The sequence below is a fragment of the Centruroides vittatus genome, unplaced genomic scaffold, assembly GCF_030686945.1.
Source record: "Centruroides vittatus isolate TY-2023 unplaced genomic scaffold, ASM3068694v2 contig_559, whole genome shotgun sequence".
NCBI classification, from domain to species: domain Eukaryota; kingdom Metazoa; phylum Arthropoda; class Arachnida; order Scorpiones; family Buthidae; genus Centruroides; species Centruroides vittatus.
Window position 1 is genome coordinate 449,893 of NW_027122332.1, and position 17,550 is coordinate 467,442.

At 31.6% G+C, this 17,550-nt stretch overlaps 2 protein-coding genes across 3 annotated transcripts; one reads left to right on the top strand and one right to left on the bottom strand.

Moving 5' to 3' along the window:
• Nucleotides 1-1,235: 1,235 nt before the first annotated feature.
• LOC136978853 (uncharacterized protein PF3D7_1120000-like) lies at nucleotides 1,236-5,321 on the bottom strand. Its single transcript, XM_067274673.1, has 5 exons — nucleotides 5,103-5,321; nucleotides 3,134-3,304; nucleotides 2,947-3,063; nucleotides 2,033-2,173; nucleotides 1,236-1,553 (listed from the first exon to the last, which is right to left on the bottom strand). The coding sequence occupies exons 1-5, from the start codon at nucleotides 5,196-5,198 to the stop codon at nucleotides 1,236-1,238; spliced, it is 843 nt and encodes a 280-aa protein (XP_067130774.1). The 5' UTR covers nucleotides 5,199-5,321.
• A 1,155-nt stretch (nucleotides 5,322-6,476) lies between these two features.
• On the top strand, nucleotides 6,477-16,997 carry LOC136978842 (coiled-coil domain-containing protein 97). Of its 2 annotated transcripts, none has more exons than XM_067274661.1 (5): nucleotides 6,477-6,547; nucleotides 8,552-9,098; nucleotides 10,625-10,743; nucleotides 12,024-12,138; nucleotides 16,763-16,997. In XM_067274661.1, exons 2-5 carry the CDS (start codon nucleotides 8,581-8,583, stop codon nucleotides 16,863-16,865), a joined length of 855 nt encoding a protein of 284 aa, XP_067130762.1. In that variant the 5' UTR covers nucleotides 6,477-6,547; nucleotides 8,552-8,580; the 3' UTR covers nucleotides 16,866-16,997. The 2 variants fall into 2 exon arrangements, with proteins under 2 accessions (XP_067130762.1, XP_067130761.1); XM_067274660.1 differs by lacking the exon at nucleotides 6,477-6,547 and adding an exon at nucleotides 6,908-6,935.
• Nucleotides 16,998-17,550: the final 553 nt, after the last annotated feature.

Consider the following 17,550-nt stretch of genomic DNA (forward strand, 5'->3'; position numbering starts at 1 on the left):
CAACCATTTTATTTACATATCTTTACACGTTAGATCTTTGATTATTTCAAACTTAAAATAATCTTTAAATTTCTAAAATAATTTGTAAATTTAGTTAAAATGATATTTTTTTGGTTGCGTTGTTCTAAAAGATAATATTTGTAGACCCTTTTTAGACTATCTGTATTTGTTTCACTGATTGGTTAAAATTATGATAGGCGTGTTTTCGGAGATGCAAATCATACTGTGATTGGATAACCCCAATCTTACCTTTAAACGTATGTTTGTAATCAATTGGTTTGGTTTATTTTTCAGAGCAACGCAAACATGGGCAGTCTGAAGAGGGGGGAACTTCACGGAGGACTTTTATGGAAAACTGGCCCTATTTAAGTGTTACTACGTGAAGAAACCCCACTCTTTCTAAAAGAATGAGGTCTTTTACATACAGTAAATCTGTCCAAAATGTAACCTGAATGGAAGAAATCTGCCTAAAGAGAAGAAATATTCAGTAAAACCTGCAGCTTTTGTTCACGCAGGTTTTACTGTACCTATATTATTCATACAAGGCAAACCTTAACTGTTGGTAATAAATGCATACGCGTATTCTACACCTAAAAAGTTAAAGTCCCGATAAACGTAGGTTATGAAACTCATAGGAAACGAGTCAGAGCCTATTTTATTTTTGTGCCTGCGGAAAAATATGTGTAGTCGGCACCGATCTTGACCTCCCATAAATTTGAAACGTAGCAAAGACTCACGTGATAGCATGACGACAATTTGAAATTGTAGTGTGAATCACTTTTAAAAAATTGACCTTTCGTGCCTTTATTGGGCCGCGGATTTTGAGGGTGAGCAGGGCATGACTGCACTCCTCTGTGAGGCTTTTCTGAGTAAAGACGGATACTTCAGGCAGTAATTCGAATAAAGAAATTTAAATAAATAGCGAAATATATTAATTTTTTGAAAGTTTTCCTGAAATTTTTACGTAAATTTCTCTAATATTGATTTATAACATTAACTAACAAATAAAACAGAAATTGATTACAAATCACAAAAATCCAGCAACGAGTTGTATAACTTTCCCGGCAAAAAAAAATCTTTAAAATTGCTTGTGGCGCCATCTGTTACGAGATTTTATTTAAATTTTTTTATATTATTAATTATTATAAAATGGTTTTATATATATATATATATATAATATTTTAATGTAAATTCATTTTAAAAATTAAATTATTATTATTTTTTTTAACTGAAAATTAATTTTCTTTATTATCCTTAACGATGTGAATTACTGAATTTTCTACATTCGATGATTCTTTTATATTCGCACAATTAATATTAATTCTATTGTTAAGTGAATTAGGATTAATTATATAATAAAAATTATATCGATCGGCATTAACACAGATGACAATTTGAGTAAAATGAATAGAATTCTCTGCTTTCGTTAATTCAATTAAATCTTTTGAGGAATTAGTCTTTTGAGATGCAGAATCTTTAATAATTTCTTCAGATTTTAATAATTGATTTACACTTTGCATCTTTATATTTTTAGAATTATTTTCTGCCGTTTTCTGTTAATTAATAATATATACAGTATTTAGATTCCAACATTATCCAATAATAGCTTAGTAAAAATTCAGGGCCGGATTAAGACTTTTAGAGGTCCAAAGCACTCAAAAGATTTTGGTGCCCCCTAAAACTGTATATTGTAAACCTGTCCAAAACGGAACCTGAATAAAACGGAAATCTGACAAACCGGAAAATGTATTCGGTTCCTATTTACGCAGGTTTTACTGACGCTAGCAAATAATTTATTTTATTATTATTTTTTTCATTTATTGTGGTTTCCCCTGTTTTTGCACCTTTGTTTAGCTGTCCCATTTGCAGTTTTGCACCACATGGTCAATGGTAAGTCAGACAATGACAAATTTTTGCGGTTGCCCTTTTTTTTGATGCTCTAAGCACGTGCTTATTTTGCTCTATGGTTAATCCAGCCATGGTAAAATTCTATAAGTATAGATTTAAAAAAATTCTGTGGATTATAAAATACCTGTTCTCTAAATATAACATGTTTTCGATATAAATTAATCAGTTCTAATCTCAGATCAGCCGGTTTATAAGTCGATTTATTTTTAATTAATTTATCTAAATCTGTTAAATATTCATCCAATGTGGTTTTAAGAGATTGCATCTGTAAATGAGTTAATTAAAAAGTTAATGACTTTTTCTCTTTATACAGAAAAAAAACTTACATGATGGTTATTTCTAAACAATTTTTAAATAAATAAACTTAAATTACTTTAATTTTAATTAAACTGCAAGGTTTGAAAGTTAAAACATGGAGAATTTGAAAAAAAATTGGATTGATGAAATAAGTAACGCAACACATGGGTGATCTGTCATGAAGAAGTGCCTCTCGGGAGGACATTATATGGGAAACTGACTTCTATTTAGATGTTGAAAAGAAAATCCGGTAAACTCCGTGTGATCAGCACGTTGGTGAGGCGCGAACCCGCGACCAACTATCATTTTTCAGTGGTTTTATCCACTCGGCAACTCAATTGAATTGACTAATTTGGTTTAAAGGGCAGGAAAGTGCACCGATCCAATCTACTTATGAAAAAATCGGGATAATTCAGATCTGAATCAAATCAAATTTTGATTCTTCATGGCCAAGTTTTTCAACTCTTTCCTACCGCGGGCACGAAGAGGGTCTTTTTTTTAGCAAGCCCTTTATGGGTTCGGCCAGGTCCTAAATGATGTGGCCCAACATATCCGGATTGGCCACTCCAGTCTGAATATTTTTTCGGCCTGTTCGGATTTGATTTCGGGTCCTTCCAGAGCGGTAGGCTGTTACCTTAACCGCTCGGCCATTGTAGCTGTATCTATTAATTACGAGTTCTTTTCGCGTACTGCACACAAGAAACTTCGTTAAACTTAACAATTTGTAAGAATAGATTTTACTTTGTTTTGCTCTTGAATTTTTTCCTCATTAATTTCTTTCATTTTCGAGCGAAGTGACATTGCACGACCGCTCATATTATTTCTGCAAAATTCCAAACGAGGAATCTTTGTTTTCAGCTAAAAACAAGCATTAAAAATTTCTTATTTTTGGATGTATATTTTCTCGAGCATTACAAAATGAAATTACTTTATTGATAATGAGGTTTTCTTCTTTTTTTAATTTACTTTTTTCATCTCTCTGCTCTTCAATCTGCTTGGAATATTTCACCTTCGTCATAAAAGTTTCGTTTTTACTCTGAAATATTTTTCTTTTAGCATCATTAACTTCTTCTTTATGTTTTTCGTATTCATCAGTTACCTGAAATAAATTTATACTTACATTAATTATTTATGAAAGAAAACTAAAATTTCTAGCCAGATGTTTGGCGGATGTATCATTCTAGAGCTTAAAAGCCTGGATTCTCATAATTAATAGTTTGGGTTAATAATTTGTTCTCTAGCTTGGTGAGTGATCCATTAGTCGAAATGAGCAAATTTAGATCAACCATGGACTCTTTACCAAAGTGCTGTACTGATCTACGTATTAATACAATCGTGGAGCCTGTAACTCATTTAGAAACATGGTGCCCTGGTCCCTTAATATGCAGATGCTCCCCAAACCAATAGTGCCACTTTTGTAGCAAATGATTCTACAGTATTTTATAATTTTAATTATGCAATAATTGCATTTTTACAGATTTTTAAATGTCGAAAGGAAAAGGGCACAGCTTTCTTTAAAACTCTTTCCTTGTTGTAGGTACTAAGAAGGCCTTTTTTAGCAAGCCCATTCATTGGCGTAGCCAGAATGTTGTTATGGGAGGAACCTAGTAGAGGCTGTAATTTTCTGAAGGGGCACCAGGTTAACTGGGGGCGCGCTGTAATTTTCTGGAAGGGGCACCAGGTTAACTGGGGGGCGCGCTGTAATTTTCTGGAGAGGGACACCAGGTTAACTGGGGGCATGCCCACCCATGCCCCATCCTGGCTACGCCCATGGCAATCAGTTAATTGCGCGTCAGTGATGGTCTAGGGCGGTATGGTGCTTCTCAACCTGGGGCGCACGCCCCACCGGGAAACAATTTGAATGTTTTGGGGGAAATGCGCAAATGATTAATATTTTTACATTCTTTTGTTAAAAAATCTAATTTGTCGAAAATATTTTTTGATATGGCAACTTGACTTTCTGAGAAAATGATGGCAACACTAGTGTAATATCACCAAAAGTTAGGAATACAATGATTGAACTAAAAAGAAAGGTGACCACACAAGCAAATGAATTTTACATCAGTTTCCACATATGTCCAGGTTGAAAGGTGGCAACCTTTCTCTCCTCTGTCCTCAGGCCAAGCTATTCCTCTCAGGCTCCTTCCCCTTCGTGACCCCTCAGTTCTCCGAATTCTTAACAATTGCAGATGTGGAGTTAATGGGGAGGGGTGCCAATGAGTAGCAGATTTTAAACTCTGATTACTAGTGCAAATGCTAACATATGCGTTTTAAGATTACAGTTAATTCATGTGTTTGCGGGTGTTTGTATTAAATTCTCGTTTATAAATTTAATTTTGTTCCTAACCCTGTACGCAAAATGAGCAGTGAAAGCAAGATAAAAGTACGTCAGTATTAAGACATGTATTTGAATTTCGGTTTCATACCAGCTACTCGTGATGTTCGTTTACCTTTTTGTCTGGTGTGCGAACACTGTTTGACCAACGAATCTATGAAAAAGGCATTGACGTAGCCAGGATTTTGTTATGTGAGGGGCTAGTAGAGGCTGTAATTTTCTGGGAGGGGCACCAGGTTAACTGGGGGGCCGCGCTGTAATTTCCTGGAGAGGGGCACCAGGCTAACTGGGGGCCGTGCCCACCCTTGCTCCTTCCTGGCTACGCCCATGAGCCCATTATGAGTTCGGTCAGGCCCACAAAGAAGCAGCAGCGGTGAGGAACGAGGCCCGATATATCCAGATAGATCACCTTCGAGAAATTATTATTTTGAATTTTTTTATCCTAAACTCTTGAGCCACTGCATGGAGCTCATATTGGCTTCGATAATGCTTGAGATTGAATTGAACTACTGAAAACCATGATTGATCTCCCATACATTAACCAAACAAACCTACTAATTACCTTATTTAGTTCAATTTTAAGTTGTTTCAATTTTTCTTTATACGCGTCTTTGATTTCTTCAAGTTTTCTAATTTGTTCCTCGTTCAATAATTCCATTTCTCTCCAAACTTGAAGATGTTTAGATGATTTTCAGAGTTCAGATGTTCTTGAAAATAATATCATGTAAGAAACTCTTTGGTATTACTTATTAAAAGAGTTTCAAACTTAATTCAATAATTAATACAGGTAAATGAATTTAATTATTAATTAATAATTAAAAGACGAGTAATCATTGTAATTTAAAACCAGTAATAAATCAGTAGATTTCACGAAGAATAAAATGAAAAAAATGGAAATTGCAAAAGATGGTCCGTTAATTCTAATTATGTTATTGAGGAGATAATGGATATTTCGTATCTACTGATTTGGAATAGCGATTATTGAAGTAACCACGAACTGTCTAATAATTCTTAAGCAATATAACTTAAATTACAAAAGGCAAAGAAATTGGCATTCGTTTTATTCTTTTCGGATGCGTTTAACACTTTTGTCTTGAAATAACTGTAACGGCAGCCGATTTTTCATAACTTTTCTTCCTTTTCAGCAAGCTCATTGTGGTTTGGCCAGACTCGCAATGGAGCGACTGGATAATGAAGGACGGGGCCCTCCATATCCAAGCTTGTCCTTTTCCACCTGGCTCAGGATGAATCCGAACGGACCACTCTAGAAATCCGTCCGGATTCAATTTCTGGTCTCCAAAGCAGCTTGTCAACATCGATCAGAGCGGTAAACTGCCATCTCAACCGCTCGTCTAAGTCAGCATTTTATCGCTCTGAAGGATCCGGGATCGCAAACAACTAGGAATTTTTTATGGCAGATTTTTGATTTACGTTTGTGGGCACTAAGAGGGACATTTTAATAGTATCCTCTGTGTGTTTACTCTTTCCGCCCTGTGGGCACTAAGAGGGCCTCTTTTAGTAGGCCCATTATGGGTTCGGCCAGGCCCACAATGGGGCGACCGGGTGGTGAGGGACGGGGCCCGACATATCCGAACGGACCACCCCCCGAAAAATTCCTGGGGATTATTCGACCCGTTCGGATTCGATCCCGGGTCCCCCAGAGCGGTAGGCTGCCACCTTGACCGCTCGGCCATCCGGCCTTTCATTTTAATAGTATCCACCGTGAGTTTGACCGAGCCCACAGTGAAACCATACGGGTGGGAGGAGGTTAAAAGCATTAAAACAGCGTATTTAATTTTGTAATTTTAAAATAAACGAAATCTAAATTAATATTTAATTTATTAAGTTGATATAAATATCGATAAATATATATATAATAAAATTAAGAATATTTTACTCAATATTTGTTTTTGGATTGGCTGGCAACACTTGATGAGTTGTTTACATCCGAGAAACGAAATGGTGTAGTAGTGATTATTGGCTTAAATGCATAAATAATTGGATTTAGTAAGAATTTATTATTCTTTTGTGTAATATATATTATATAAATCGACATAATTATCTAAATACAGAATGGGAAAGAAGTGTCTATGCATTATCTCGTCTATTTTCTCTGGTGTTCTCTTGACACCGTCTGTCACGTGGTTAGAAGTCATTAAAGCAGCCATTCGTAGGTAATTTTATGTTGTAAAACAGCTGTAAAAGTCTGTCTTCACAATGCCCTTAAGCTTATTATCAATCTCCGAACTTGTATGAGGTCATACCAAAGCCCTAAGAGAAATAAACAATAGAAACATGGTACATTTATCTTCACTAAATAGTGTGCATTTTACATCAAACTGACGTCATCATTACATTTTCTCATAACAAAGATGACGTCGAATGGATGAAATAGGTCAGTACGAAAATGCTTACCAGTTCAATTGCTGGGCTTCGTTCAAAAATGTTACCTATAAAGTTTCTGATAATATGCCGGTTGTGACCGGACTCACTGTTCTTTTAGGATTGGTTAGCGTGTGACCGACTGAATACCGGTGATGTCATTAGCCGCTATTGACCGATTGGTAAGCTTATCCGAATGGTCCATTTGGATAAGCCATAGTGTACATTATTTGGCAGAATGGATCCATCTAAAATGTCTTGTGTAATGACTTTTGCCTATTCTGTATATGTAAAAGTTAAGCTAAGTTGAATGAAAATACACTGTTTTTGATGAAGTATAGTATATTTTCATTCAAAATTAAATTTTTGAAGAAGTAGTAATGCAATAAATGACGCTTAATGGCATACATTATAATTTTGATGGAAAAACACTGCAAGTTGTCAAAGTTAGTTAAAATAACAGTTGGCAAAACAAAATGACAAAATATTTGAATGTACAGCTAATACAGAATTGTTAGCTATTTTATAAAAATGACATTTAAATTTGTTAATAAATCTGGCAATACAATTTTAAAAAATTTAAAAAATTTTTGCCCTTATGAACACTTAAGAGGACCTTTTATTCACATCTATTGTACCATCTATCTAATGGATTTAGCCAAATCCATTAGAAATTAATCAAATAGTTAGGCTAGAACTAGTCAAGTCTAGATCAACTATTTATAAAAATTTTTAGGATCCAACTTCGTTAGAATGGCAGGAATGAATCTTAATTGCTATTGTCATCCAGTGAGAAAAAATATATTTTAAATTACAATGAAGTGACTGCTTGGTTACTTGGCCGAACTAATCAATGCCCTTTTAATGGCAGGCAACATGTAAAGAATGCTAATATTTGGACATTCAACTTTTAACTGTCCATGCCCATAGATGGCTATTTAACTGGGGCAAAAATGTCAGCATTCTTTTTCTTATCTCAATGTTAAAGGTGAATTGATTAATTCGGCTTCATTATATGTATTAAAATTTTTATATTATAAAATATATTGATTATTGTATTGATAAATAATTTTAATGTTATTTATTTTGTTATATACACAGGGTCTTCCAAAGTGAATGCTACTAATTTAAATGACTACAGTTATGTTAATTATTACCTGACGTATGCGCATTTGAATGTCGTATTGTCTCTTACCTCTAGGAAGTGCTGTAAACAAAAACAGCAATTCTACAATAGAAGTATTTTTGTTCTGCAGTTTACAAAGTCTGAATCACTCATCATTGTGCAACCAAAGTAATCTGCAGGAGCTTTAGAATTGCCGCTGCTGTGGAAGGAGTAACAACCAATACACTGTAGCAAGTATAGGAAGAATTTGAGTATCGTATGGATGTGTGCCTTGTGACATGAAGTGCACACATTGAGAAATTGTAATGGGCAAATGTGAAAAATTGAACAGTTTTCCAATGTTTTAATGTACATTACAATGTTCTCAGATAATAATTAACATAATTACTGATGCACTATTTTAACACAGTGGTATTCTCTTTAGGAAGACCATGTACGTATTCTATCAAACTATTTTGAATGTTGATAATTAAGAATTTAAAATTTTGAACTTATAATTTCAGATTTCATTTCATTTCAAAGATATGGAAACATGAAACTGAAAGATATGGAAAATGAAATGGAAGTCGAAAACAACGAGGAAAGTCCAAAAACAGATAACGTAGAAAATGAGAAAATTAAAAGCATTTTAAATTGCGTTGCCAATAGCGATGGTTTTTTTAAAAGCCAGCAGAGAGGAGAAGAAGATTTAAACTTTAATCAAAAAAAAGAAATTGCTAAAGAGATTCTAGAAAAAAATATCCCTCTTTTTCTTAGAAGATATGGTAAATATATCCATTATGAAGATTTAGAATATTTTGAACCTTATAGAACTGACTATGAAGTGAATTTTTACATAATGGAAATCGAAAAGATGCATACGGGAAAAAAAAAATCGGTCAAAGTAAAAAATCGTCGTTACGAAGCTCTTCAGAGACTGATCAAACAGGGTACTTACTTTAGTGAATCGGAAATGCGAAAACGTAGTCCAGTACTCTACGAACAGATGGTCGGTAAATTCTTGACAGATGAAGAAAGAAAAAAGACGGAAAAATTTGATGAAAACATTAAGTATATAAATATTAATAATATTATTTATATATTATATTTACATAAAAATAGTATATTAAAATTTCATATTCACATCTTATATTTTTGTTTTTGTATGAATCCACATGTTTATGCAAATACAAAGAGAAAGATGATTTTACGAATGAAAAGTCACGTTAATGTTTATTGTTTTATTGTGTAACAATACCATAGTACCATTTCATTGATTGCATAAGTAATATGACCTATCATTAACGCTTTTTGTTAGAAAATCATAGAACAGAAGCTTATACAAAAAAAAATAAATAAAAACTGCCAATATTTATGGTTCTGAAGGTTCTTATCATCTTACAGTATACATTTTCATCTTCAGAATTTATTTTTACTAATAACTCAAAGATGGAATGAAACAATATTTATATTAGAATTTTTTAAGTCTTTAAGTAAGCACCAAGTAAATCTTTTTCCGTGTCCATTATGCATTTAGCATGCTTTCAATGGAAGTGGCCATATGATAAAAAATAGAACAAACATATCGAGGCCAAACTACTCACGAAAATAAATACACTAAACCAAAAATATCTAGTGGAAGCCAACTTTAATAAAGTCATAATTGTTTTGATTACAAAAACATTTCAATACAGATATCACTTTTGCTATTTTATTAAAAAGCAGATCTGAAAATAGAAGTGTAAATGTAGAAGCTAATCTCAAAATTCAATGTAAAAGAATATTTTTGATTTCCAAAAGAGAGCTTTTAGGTTATTAGTTAAAAACAAGACAACCTTGAAGAGTCATGTCTTAGGTACACTGGAAATTTCAAAGTTGGATCACCATCTGTGTGCGGAAATAATCTCCAATATTTAACAATATAACTTGTATCAGTAGTCAAGAAACGACTACAATTATTCATGACTTGTTTTTCATAAAATAATATTAGACTTATCATAAATTTTGATAATAGATATTATGTATCAATTTGATGACAGACATGCCATTCAATGGCATCCACTTGTGGTAGGGATTTGCATTTTCTGCCATAGACATCACTAACACTCTTGTTAAAGCATGACTTCAAGATACAAAATGACGGTGTTTTTAATTTACAACATCTTGTAAATGTCAAAAGTGTTCAAAGTATTTGATTAAATGTGCTTTTTTTTGTAAATTTAATAGCAACAAACTGGCTCTTTGTCTTCATAATTATTCAAAATACAAGGATTTCAATTAGGAGATGAATGGATGCAACCAATTGGCCCATCTGAAAGCAACCTTATGTTGTAAATTTGCATTACTTGTACAGATTGTTGCTATAAATTTTAACAATAATATCCTACCATTTATTGCAAATTAAGTTTATTCAATTTATTTATCGTTGTATTCACAATCGAGGATCGAGAAGTTAGAATTAGATGTTAACCAATTACCGTTCACTTTACTTTTAGTACACAAACACTTATTGGTTAACTTCTACTCTAACCCTCGATCCTCAGTTACGAATGTGGATGTTGAAGAGTATTAAGAACAGTTTTGCATTGTTTTTGTAGATTTTCTACATTATTACTTGAACATTTGGACAGAAGTGATGGCTGTAGTGTAAGAAGACAAGAACAAGAACTTGAATGTGCACAGTGGGAAGAAGAAAGTGAAAGTGATGATGAATTAGGTAATAGAATATGACCTGAAAGTTTTCTTGTATAATTTTAATTATTATATAACAATTTTAATATTGAGCTCAATACAGGATGCTTTAAAAGCTGTAAACATCTATATGAAAAATTGAGATTGAGATTAAGAAAGATTGTTTTATAAGGGAACAAAATGAATAATACAGTTGTATGCCACATAAAACTGGCCACACTCACCGATTGAGTAAATTATTGTAATCTTTGTATTGGAAAAAAATGAGACAAACGAGGCAAAAATCAAATTACTAAAAACTTGATTTTATTCACGAAACATTATGGAAACTTACATAACCAGTGCTTCAAGACTGGAGGTGGGTAGACTTGTATAAGATAAGGGCCACCTATAATATATTTATGCAAATTCTGAAGAGTAGCAAATAAAAAAAGGACATTGCAAGACTTTTAAAATCTTACAGGTGGTCACCAGAAAATTTGTTTGTGGTCCACCGGTGAACCATGTGCAAATTTTGCCATGTCTGCCCTATACCTGCTTGCCTTGCCTATCCTATAAAATGTAACACGTTAGCATATCAAACAATCCCACTCATTCATTGTTTTTGCATGCTTTTCTTTGTTTTAAAGCTACTTTAATTGCTAATTTAATTAAATGAAAAGATACGAAAAAATATGTATCTAGTGTTCACATCATTTTTAAACATTTTGCATATTAATATATGACATTAGAGAGATGTTTCAACATAAAATGAGCGTTAATAGGAGAGTTATATAATAAAATCTGTCTTGCACCCGATACTGTCATAAGAGATTTGATTTCTCGGAAACGTTCATTTCCAAACATGTTTATATGCCTTGTTTTTCTTTGAGGAATTATTTTCCAAAGTTTGTTCCTCTATTTTGAAAACACATTAAAAATATAGAATGAATTAAGTTGTCTTTACACTTCCGTCATGTCCAAACACCAAGAACAAAAGTCTTCCTTTGCATTTTCAAAATGTTTTACATAATTTTGCAGAGATGTAGACTGTACTAAAACATCATCTCTGTGAAGTTCCTGTTGGTTGGACACTGTAGAAGTGTGAAAATGAATTAGTTTCTTCTATATTTTTAATTTTTTAGATGTTTTATGTGAATTTTATTCATATGCTTTTTAAAATCAATTATTTATTGCTTTTTTTATCTTTTGAAATGTCTTTAAATGTAATTCATAAATGCAAATTTGTTTAATAATAACGAATTAAGAATAATTAAAATATATATATATATATATATATTATATATATATTTGAATATTTTGTAGATTGTGAAGAAAACCCTAAAATAAATGAAGAAGAAAAACAGTTCTTCCGCAATGAATTTGTGTCAGTGATGTATGAACGTTTCTTATCTGGTAAAGATAAAGACTTTGATTATAAGTAAGTATTATTTTAATTAAAACTATAAATAACATCTAATTTTATTACTAAAGAAATGCTAAGCATTTAGCATTTCAAAGTAGTTTTCCTATTTTTTCTATTCTGACAGTTTATTTGATAAATTAAGTGTTTCTATTGAATTAAATTGAGAAATGTATTAATAAAAATTTTTTTTCTGTTTTGAGAATCCAAAAGTGAGTTTTATTCATGTTAATTAAGTTTGATTTGCATAACAGCTAATTAATTGTAAATATTTTTAGACAGAATTACATGATTTATTTAAGAGTATTGTCATGGGAACTAATGTTTTGGGTTTCTCAAAAAAAGGGACAGATCTAATTAATTAATTCAAAAAGTTATATATTTTCAGTAACTATAAAAGTGCTAATAAAGCTTTTCTTTTCCAAATCAGCCGTCTGACTTTTTTGTAAAAGGAAAAAGATTTGACAGAACTTTAATGAGAAATTATGTATAAAACTTTTTATTAAGGTTGAGGTTTATTCACAATTAATGGACACACTATTCGGAATCTAATGTGACACTGTATGCATTTTGGGCCAAATGCACCTTTGACAAACTGACAGCAATAAAAAAAAATTCTAAACCAGGGAGTGGCTTTACTCCTTGTGTGATTATATCAAATTAGAGTGTCACATTAATTCTAAATAAGCCTCAATCTTAATAACAAGTAAATATGGATTTTGATACTCATTGAAGGAGTATAAAACTTTGGTAATGAGGAAAAATGTATTTTAATGGGTATGTAGTAACTTGAATGGGTAAATCATGACATGGTTCTAATAATTTTATAAAATACATAAGAAGACACTATTACACACATTACACACTTTTCCAGCAACTAAATTTAATCAAAACAAACATTTCTATCCTGATTGATAAACCTCTGTCAAATTACAGAATGAAATTTAAATAGAGATTCTATTTTGGAATAAAATATTGTATTCCAAAAGGAGTCTCGGGTCAGAAATATTTGTTCTGATTAAATTTAGTTACTGGAAAAGTGTGTAAGATATATCTAGTGTCTTCTCACAATGGAGCAATTCCAGCTTAGACTATTATTGATACAAAATACATTCTTAAACAAATTATTTACTTTATTTAAGAGTAAATTTTATATAGATTATTGTTTCTACTTATGTGATCATCCTCAGTTTTAAAAGGAAAATTCTGTTTACTTGTTCATTTACTTTAAATCTTTTTTAAAAACATTGATCCTCATTCCAAAATAATAAAATTATAATAATAGCGAGGTTGAGGCCAAAGTTTTAAATGCGAAAACGTGTACGTTGGATGTTCGGCGCCGCTTTCCTGTAAGCCTAGAAGTTTGACAATGATGTTTGGAATGTCGAGCATGATTCCACTGACTTTCCAAACGCCATTGTCAAACTTCTAGGTTTACAGGGAAGCAGCGCCGAACGTCCGACGTACACGTTTTTGCATTTAAAACTTCTACCTCAACCTTGCTATTAATAAACAATTTAATACTTAAAACAGCACTGGTTACTTGTTTTCAAAGTAACTATTTTCTATTTTTGAATTACTGACAGTCAAATCAGTTTATGGTGTTAAGAAAATGATAAACTGATCATGAAAGATCAGTTGATCATCCAGTATTTTTTCTTGTTGTTAAATTATAAGCTTACAATTCTTATCATAGCAGTTAGCATATAAATGAAATAAGAAATGCCAAAAATTAAACCACAGTAGTGTCAGCAAATAACAATTAAAGTAACTAATATTCAAGTTCTAGTTAAGACATAATAATTGCAAGTTATATTAGGTATACATTGAGATTGATACTGTAAAAAGATGCCTAGTTACACGATGATAACTATAAGACAATGCTGATTATCAGTGTATTTTAATGTATCTGTTTTGGGATTTTAATGATAACATTAGACGACTGATCCATCATTGCAATATATGAATTCTACTGTAGTAAATTATTTAATAGTCCAAATCTTCAAATACATTAATTTTATATAAAATATGATAATTTATTGCATGTTTGAAATGGTTGAATAATTTAATACATGATTGTTATTTTTACAAATTCTTTTTTTAAAAAATAAAACAAAGCAACTTGATAACAACTAATCTGAATGTTAAATGTGAGCATAAATTATTTTATGTAAACGAATTCCTTATATAAATAAACATACAAGAGTACTGCCTGTTTATTTACAATTTAAACTGTATGTTTATTAGTTTGTACATAAAATTCCCCAACTTTTACATAAATAGGGTGAATTTTTTTAATAAGAATAAATTCCTTTGCATTTGAATAGTTTTCTTTTTATATCACAAATAATTTTCTGTACATTTTTAAGGAAAGCATACAAAGTTCTGATAATACAATATACTGTACAGGATATTTAAGAACTGTAAAAGAAATTTTATTTTCAACAAATACACAGCACATATTTTCAATGAACATGCTTGATACATTTCCTTTCATTGTTAATTGGTTGTGAGTTTGCTCTCAATCAACAGGTTGGCCATGTAAAGTTTTCCAGGTATTTTTTTTATATGTTTAGAGCTTAAATATGGACCAATTTTCGATAGAGAATCTCCCGGGAGGCAACCTCATTGACAGATCACCCAAGTTTTGCATTGCCTTGTTCTGTCATTCTAATCCAATCCCATTATGTTTCCTTTTTCAGACACCAGTCATCCTTGTAGATAAAGTACCATATTAATATGAATAAATAAATAAGATTTCTCCTATGATTCTAGACTTTTAGGACACTGTAAATATTATTCTTTATGAAAATAATTTCTTTCTAACCACAAAAAAGTGAATGCAAAATTTTCAGAATTGATTTTACAGATAGGATATAGTCAAAGTTAACAGAGTTTGAATTTAATTTAAAAATAAAGTGAAAGTGAGTGGTTGAAATACTTGAAAATGGTTTTAAAAAGTTTCCAAAATGACCTGATGTTAGTTGTATTATATATTAAATACAACAATTTTCAGTGGTGATTTGTACTGTTTATATGAATTTTGGAAAAATAGAACGTGCTTCCTTGCTTACTCCTTCAGAAAAATTGTATGTTTATTGCAAAGTTTATTCTAATATTTAAATTCTACCTAAAATAAAATAAAATGACTTTAATTAACATTGTTCACAGAAACTTTGAACTTCTAAACCAGTTCATTTTTTGTTGGCGGTTACAGAAGTTAGAATACGAGAGTCTGAAAAGTTACGTTGCAGTGGAAGAAGAAATAAAAGTGAAGTTCTATGTATAATATCACAGTTTCTCCTACAGCACATTCCCAAAATGTCTGCTAGAGACTCCAAGATCTGGTGAGAGAGGTCCAGAGACCTATCGGGCCAGATTTCATGAGAGACTATATAATTGACAAAGAAGTTTTCCAGATGGAAATTCCATCTGCCTGAAAGTGGAATAATGGAACATACCACTTACAGGTCTTGTACGCAATGTCATACTGTCATTATAAATTTCTCATTGCACAGTAACTTTTTGGACACCCCATACTATATTTATCGTTACCACTTTTATCCTTTAGAAGCCAACGCATTAAAGTTTGTCTTCTAAGTATGTAAGTTGTACACATTACATTATATAATATAATAGCCTGTGACTTGTGTAACAGCATACAATAAACATTGTTTAGAAGTTAGTCTGAATTTGTTCTAAAAGTAACTCTCTCAAGTGTTTTAATATTAATAAAATTCTAAACTTTATATAATATACTACAATATATATTTTTTCTCTATATTTAATTACATAATATAGATTGATTCGAAAGTCATTTTAACTATAATTTTGCACGTTTGGAGTACACTCGTGAATGTGAATCGTAAACCGAGTTTAGAACAATGAAGCGTGATAAAAAATGTAACTGAATTTAACCAATTAATTGCAGTTTAGTCTCTACAATAGTTAATTTTGGTCTGTCTTATAAAAAATTAAGATGCTATGTTAAGTCAATGCATTTCATATAAATATATTAAGCAAATATTTAATATTATAACGCTAATTTTTATGTAAGAATTGTGGAATTGTTTTCAGTTTCTTCCTATTTAACTATTAAGTTTTAAAATCAATTATACTGTATATACAGGACTTTCCAAAAAGAATGCTATTATTTTAAATCGTTGTAATTATGTTAATTATTATCCGAGAATATTGTAACATACACTAAAACATTGGAAAACTTGCCAAGTTTCATTACAATTTCTCAATGTGTGCATCTCACATCACACTGCACACATCCGACCTCAAATTCTTCCTATGTTTGCTACGGCATATCCGTTGTCACTCCAACCACAGCCACAGTTCGATGGTTTCTGTAAATTACTTGTGTTGCATAATAATGAATGATTCTGACTTTGCGAGCTGTGAAACACAAAACACCTCCGTTGCAGAATTGCCATGTTTCTTTACGGCACTCTCTAGAGGCATTAGACACAGATGGGAGATGAAACTTGCATGTTTATTCTGTCGATTTGTGTATGTCACATACTTCTATAATAATAATTAACATAGTTATGGTAATTTCAAATGGTAGCATTCATTTCGGAAGATCCCATCTTGTTTAATTGTTAAACTTTCTAATAATTGATGTCATTTTCAGTAACGTGGACGACAATGCCGACTACGACAACATTACAATCTGCGACATGGACGAAGAGGAAAAATATTTCGATTCGGAAGAACCAGAGCAGTTAAATTCCTAACATAAAATGCATCCGTCATGAAATTTTAAAGTAAGGATCGAGATCATTTACAAGTATTGTAATGTCTATAACTCAAATCACACGATATAAAATCCTTTTAGGAATTAAATAAACGAGATAGTATATCCTTAAGTTGTTTTGATTTTATTCTGCTCTTTATAATACACTTGTAATTTTTCAAGATTTGAAGTTTGCATTACGTACAATCAGGTTTCTAAATGTACGACGCCTGGTCAAAAAGGATTGTATGATAGGGCCTCACATTGTTACATGTATCATTATTTAGTGAAGGGAAAGGCCTGGTATATGATAAATTAGAGCCTCACATTCTTACATATATTATTATTTGGTGGCAGAGAGGGGCCTGGTACATGTTATATGATGTATTAGGGCCTAAAATGTAATTCCAGCCCTGTCTGGCATAATATATGCTAATAAATTTACCAGGAAATACACTTTAACACTCATTTATAATGATTACAATTTTCTACAGACATTAAATAATTAAAAAATATTCCCAAAGACATTTTAACGCTGTAATAACACGCTATCTATGCCATTTGTAATATCGTACATACAATATTTAAATACAATTCAAAATAATAAAAAGTCAAAAGTTTCGTTCCTAATCGATAACAGATGGCGCCACGTGTAAACATAGTTTTATATAGAATAATTATTACAT

Bases quoted from the DNA above. Each gene is read 5' to 3' on its own strand.
- LOC136978853 (XM_067274673.1), bottom strand. From the start codon at position 5,198: ATGGAATTATTGAACGAGGAACAAATTAGAAAACTTGAAGAAATCAAA. The intron at 3,064-3,133 runs GTAATTTCATTT...GCTTGTTTTTAG, and splicing joins AAAACCTCATTATCAATAAA to CTGAAAACAAAGATTCCTCG. The intron at 1,554-2,032 runs GTATTTTATAAT...ATTAATTAACAG, and splicing joins ATGTTATATTTAGAGAACAG to AAAACGGCAGAAAATAATTC.
- LOC136978842 (XM_067274660.1), top strand. The intron at 9,099-10,624 runs GTATATAAATAT...TTGTTTTTGTAG, and splicing joins AAATTTGATGAAAACATTAA to ATTTTCTACATTATTACTTG. The intron at 12,139-16,762 runs GTAAGTATTATT...TGTCATTTTCAG, and splicing joins GATAAAGACTTTGATTATAA to TAACGTGGACGACAATGCCG.